At 33.8% G+C, this 5,979-nt stretch overlaps 1 protein-coding gene across 1 annotated transcript in view; it reads right to left on the bottom strand.

Moving 5' to 3' along the window:
• LOC106459044 (pituitary homeobox x-like) overlaps positions 1-5,584 on the bottom strand; it is a 57,999-nt gene extending 52,415 nt beyond the window's left edge. The window contains exon 1 of the mRNA XM_013918657.2: positions 4,859-5,584. Coding sequence (XP_013774111.2) covers positions 4,859-5,183 — 325 coding nt within the window. The 5' untranslated portion in view covers positions 5,184-5,584. The remainder of the gene's footprint in view (positions 1-4,858) is intronic.
• Between the last annotated feature and the right edge of the window lie 395 nt (positions 5,585-5,979).

Here is a 5,979-nt window from a genome sequence, read left to right as displayed (position 1 = left end):
ACATTCACTTACCTTTTACTGCATGTGTGAATTGATACATCAAACTTCTTTGATTTACTAACAATCCTCTTGTTTATTAACGACTGTGCTGCACTGTATACAGAAGACTTGTAACTCTCCATACATTCACTTACCTTTTACTGCATGTGTGAATTGATACATCAAACTTCTTTGATTTACTAACAATCCTCTTGTTTATTAACGACTGTGCTGCACTGTATACAGAAGACTTGTAACTCTCCATACATTCACTTACCTTTTACTGCATGTGTGAAATAGATACTGCAACATTGATAATATACTCTGGTTTAATAATAAACAGATAAACTATTGATAAAACAAGATTTGTGACTTTATTCTATTATACTTCTTTTAGTAATATTCTCACGGCCACATCTACTTCTTAAACAACGTGATTATATTGTTATTTTTCTAAACAATTAAGCTTAGCTAAGGACATCAAAAAGCGTTAAAAATAAAATTTTAGAAATTGCGCATTATTTTTAGTCAGCTAAACAAAAATAAAATTCGATGAATTAAACAGGAGTAGTACAAAATAGAGAGTTTTGAGTCTCAGCTATCCAGCTCAGCGGAGAAACGATAACAAAACAAACATAGTAAATTACTAGGCTACGGTGTTTATAACAACAAAGCTTGTATTACAGATAATTTACTTTCCTAAACTCAAGCTGCAACTGATTCACGTGTTTAATATTATCAAGCAGTTTACTAGCACTTCGTCACACCCCCTGGCGAAATGTTTACACGAAGCAGAAAAAATAAGTAATGAAGTCTCAAAAAATAAAAATGAGTAAGTAGTGATCCAACAAAATATGAAACTTTTTAAATAAAGGGATAAAAGAAGAAGGATTGTTGGAGAGAGTAATATAAACTATATTGTCTTCTGTGGAGTACTTTAAAATATTTCCTTATTATTTACATAATTCAATAATTTATTAACTGTAAACAAAAGTACATTTGGGAAAAATAACAATGCAAAAGAATGATAACTTTATGTGGAAATGATGAAAAGGAACAAGTATTACGAACATCACGCTCGAAAAAGAATTTCACAATAAAAGCATCAACAAGTGAGTACAAAGATCATTGGTGTAAAATACAGGACAGAAACTTATAGGGAGTAATTGAAGTGATGGGGACAGTCTAAGAAGCTTGAAGTAAAAGATTGTATCTTATTTCAAGTAGTTAAAGATTTTGAAACAACATAAAGTAATACAAGGGTAAAAATAACAACTATATCACAAACGAAGTAATTGAAGCGATAAAAATCATAGACAGCAACTTGTTACTTAAGTATAAGGTAATCTGGAAAACAGAGAAAAACTAGATGGTAGTTTATAAATGATATTGAGTAGGTGGAGTGTTGGGAAAATTGAAGAAACACAAAATAGAAACTTGTAACTTACAAGGATATTTGAATTATTGAGGACAACTAAATAAACACAAAATATATAAACTTGTAATTTATAGGGATATTTGAATTGTTTGGGACGACTAAAGAAACACAAAAAAGAAACTTGTAACTTACAGAAATATTTAAGTTGTATATATATATAGGGACAACTAAAGAAACACAAAATATAGAAACTTGTAACTTATAGGGTTATTTGAATTATTGGGGGACAACTAAAGAAATACAAGACAGAAACTTGTAACGTGCATAGGCATTTGAAATGTTGGAGACAACTAAAGAAACATAAAATAGAAACTTATAACTTTTACAGATATTTGAAATGTTGTAGTCAACTAAAGAAACACGACCTAGAAACTTTTAATTTAAACAATTGGGGTAAACTGTTGGAGAAACTTTACCAGTATAAGATCTGAAACTGTAGGTGATACAAACTGGTGAAATGTATAGTATCAAAAACGAGATACCAAAAATTAAATTATATATATGTTTTTAAAAGTGTTGTTTTAAATTTCTAGCTTATAATAATATTAGAAATTCGTCATATGTCAAATAATTTTAATGCTATGAATGTTGCAAAATATACTATTGGACTGAATATACATATAATGTGAATACCTCAGTGTTAGAGTAAATTAAGTAGTTTCAATACGTCAGAAAATAGAGAGAAACTATATAGCAGTCGTTAACCTGTACCCTAAGAAGTCAAAATGAATCACTTACCACTACAATACAAATGGAACGCAAGAGTGATTGCTATCTGTAAGTGATGACAGCAGGTTGAGTTCAGGCGCTAGGAACTCAAAACATAAACTTTGATTACATATTCTTTGCATAGTATATGTTTTGAAAGCACCAGCAGAAAGAGTTTTTACAACTTTAATATGTTATATATATATAGCTAATTTTTATTCAAATGTATGATTTATAGCTTAGGACTAGTAAAGGGGTATTGCACCCCTTAAGGTTGTTTGAGGGCCGCACGTGTGATTCACGGATTACTTTCGGTTGGCCATTACTTGTATATAGTTTTTACACATCACAGCGTAAAACTATAAATTGTCACCTATAGTTTTATCTAGTTGCTAGAGATAGGAAAGTGAAACTATACATGTATATATATAGTTTAAATACTATATGAGCAATTAAAATGAGCGTTTACCATATGAATGCTGCAATACTTGTTTGACAAATGTATCTCATATATTTTAAACTTCGGTGAAAATATATTTCAAGAACCCAGAGTTGAGATAAGCCTATTAATTCAATTTCGGTTTTAATTTCTTTAAGGTGCATATTTAAGTTCTATCGTGCTAGGGTCGAAGGTAAAGCTCAAGACAGTTTGATTTGCTATGATTAAAAATACATCTATTTTGTTGTTCCTAAATACAGTAATTAAGCTAAATGTTAATTAAGTCAAATAATACTAGGGGAGGGAATGCTGTCCGGGATAGCTCTGAATGTATATAATCGTTTTCTACCTACCTGTATCAGCTGACCACTGTCCATTATGAGGCAAGGGTCACTAGCCAGGCACCGAGATGTCATCGGATTGCCCGTGGTTAGAGACGGGCAAAGTTTATACTCAGTACGTGTTGTTTACATAGATAACTATAACCTACTTAAAAGGGGAGGGGGATTTCTTTGATCTTTTGGTGGCATTTCTTAGATATGCCAATTGATAATAAACTTGTTACGCACAGACAATGATGCAATGTAAAAACATCATTCTGATTGCGAAAACAAGGCTTAATATTTCTTAAGGTTTTTAAAACATTGAGAATTTGTATCACATGCCACAACTATTTCACCGCTTATATTTATGAAATGAAAGTGTAAGAACTTGCTTAGAGAATAAATATAAAGTTAACCTTGAAATGAACCTTAAGAACGACACATTTCCTCCCGAACTTTATTGTGTGTGTGTGTTCAAATTTAGGAAATGTGGTTTTCTAAAGTGTTGAAATTAACCTAAAGAACGATACATTTTCTTCCCAACTTTATTGTGTGTGTGTGTTTAAATTTATGAAATGTGGTTTTCTAAAGTGTTGAAATTAACCTTAAGAACGATACATTTTCTCCCCAACTTTATTGTGTGTGTGTTCAAATTTAGGAAATGTGATTTTCTAAAATGTGGAATTAACCTAAAGAACGATACATTTTCTCCCCAACTTTATTGTGTGTGTTCAAATTTATGAAATGTGGTTTTCCAAAGTGTGGAAATTATTCTTAGGAATCCTTACTCAAAATGTTTTACTGTAATTGTCATTTCTAACGTGATCAGTGCACGTTATTTCGATTGATTATTGTGGGCTCCAGGTTTGATTCCTTTACTTACGTTATTTATTTTTCTGTGCATTAGATATTTACGTTGTCAGTCAGTTATATAATTAAAACATTGGTCTAAATTAAACTCGCTCCCCTCAGTGGCTTTACGGTAAGTCTTAGGGATTATAACGCTAAATACCGGGTTTTGATATCCGTGGTGAGCACAGCACAGATAGCTCATTGTGATTAACAACAACAACAAACAAGCAATAAAAAATTAACGCAGCAACTAATAATATGCGTTCAATAAACTTAATATTAGTTTTATTGCGTCTACATAAAATACAATCTACATGTCAATAATATTCATTTTTTAATGCACAAACTATCGTCAAGACTCATTCAAAACTATCCTGAATTACAATATTGTGTTGAAACTATCGTGAAGACTCATTCAAAACTATCCTGAATTACAATATTGTGTTGAAACTATCGTCAAGACTCATTCAAAACTATCCTGAATTACAATATTGTGTTGAAACTATCGTCAAGACTCATTCAAAACTATCCTGAATTACAATATTGTGTTGAGACTATCGTCAAGACTCATTCAAAACTATCCTGAATTACAATATTGTGTTGAGACTATATTTCACTACATATATATATATATATATATCACTGTTGTATTTTATATATCGACGTTACATATGACATGTTATGCAACATTGTTGCATAGACAATATCCTGTTATTAATAAATATAAAGTGTTATACATACATTATTGTTGCAACGTAAGTGTTCTACGTATCATTACTGTGTATAATGACACATCACAGTTTGATGCTGATACTTTTTATATAACATTATTATATATAGATATATTATCTGTTACATATATTACTGTAAATGATGAAAAAAATGTTATAAATATTTTGTTACTAAGAGCTTCTTCAGAGTATTTTGATGGATAATACAAAATATTTGGGAATAGTATGAGTATTTTTTTAAATGAATGTGGTGCTTACTTACACATACCACATTAAAAATTAACGTTAAAACATATTTACTATTTTGGCGGCTTTATTCTGTGGTTTATATTTAAACATATACAAGTATTCATTGTATTTTTTTTGAATTTCTCTTAGCCTTCCTTACCTCGCTTTTTGTGTTCCACACCTAAGTCATGTCTGATACTAGGGCTGCTGGAGCAGGGGGTGCTGGCGTTTTCATGAATACTGTGCCGGTGGGAAGAGAGTCCAGACACGGAGAGCTGGCTCGCATGCAGCCCGTGGACTGACACCGAGGGGGGAACCGATACCGGGACGGCTGATACCTGGGCCAACGGTGTTACCGGGCCCATAGCCGCAGGATGGGACGTGGCAATCACCGGCATAGCAGTAGTGTCGTGAACGACGTGGTGAGGCGAAGCAACGCCAGCCACCAGGTCTTGCAGGCACAAGGATTCGTTTAATGAGTCCATCTAGCAATTACTGCGGATTACAGAAGCTTCGAAAGACTGGTGGTTGGTTAAGCCTGCGAGCGCGCCTTGAGCTATGGCTGACTGTGGCGCCTAATCTCAACGTCCGATCAAAAGGGATTTGAATCACAGACTGTCAAGATTCATCAGTATTTGCCTGAACTTGGGAACATTGAGCAAGGTGCACGCGCCGAGATCAGTGGCCAAGCCCTCTGATGCTGAAGGATTCTCTTTCAACTTTAGGGCTCGTCCTTTAAGCTACAAAAATGACTCGGGTGGACTTGCTCCTCTGACTGCTTTGAAGACTAAGTCCAGTAAAGCGCGTGAGAGGAATGCAGCAAGAGTTCATTCACGGTATGTTGCTCCTGCACTCAAGCGCCTTGCTAAAACTACCTTCTTGTGTTGGTCATTTCCCGCCACATATAAGTTAGTGCGCAGGCCAGAGGCCACTCCGCTTCCCCAGTTTGGTTTGAGCTCCCAACTCCGCCTATTTTTTGACAAAAGCTGACGTCACACATTGATTCATCTGGGTGCAGCCCACCTTTTACGACAACCTCCCTATTGACCAATCAGCATTATGAAATGCAAAACAAGGCGACGGTATAGTTCCGCCCCGACTCAAGTGTAGTTCCGTGATATGGCCGTATTTATTTCTCCAGAAAGGTTTGTATATTAGAGTGAAAACTCACACTGTTTCAGATCTGAAGTAGCTATTAAATTTAAAGTGTAGAAAATGACTTTACGTACGTTTTTTTACATGAGTTTCATTTAGTATTCCTCTTTAAAAATATGCTCGGTG

Source organism: Limulus polyphemus, unplaced genomic scaffold, assembly GCF_000517525.1.
Source record: "Limulus polyphemus unplaced genomic scaffold, Limulus_polyphemus-2.1.2 Scaffold1, whole genome shotgun sequence".
In the NCBI taxonomy this organism is placed as follows: Eukaryota; Metazoa; Arthropoda; class Merostomata; order Xiphosura; family Limulidae; genus Limulus; species Limulus polyphemus.
Note: the sequence above shows the minus strand (reverse complement) of the source record. Positions and strands in the feature narration are given on the sequence as shown.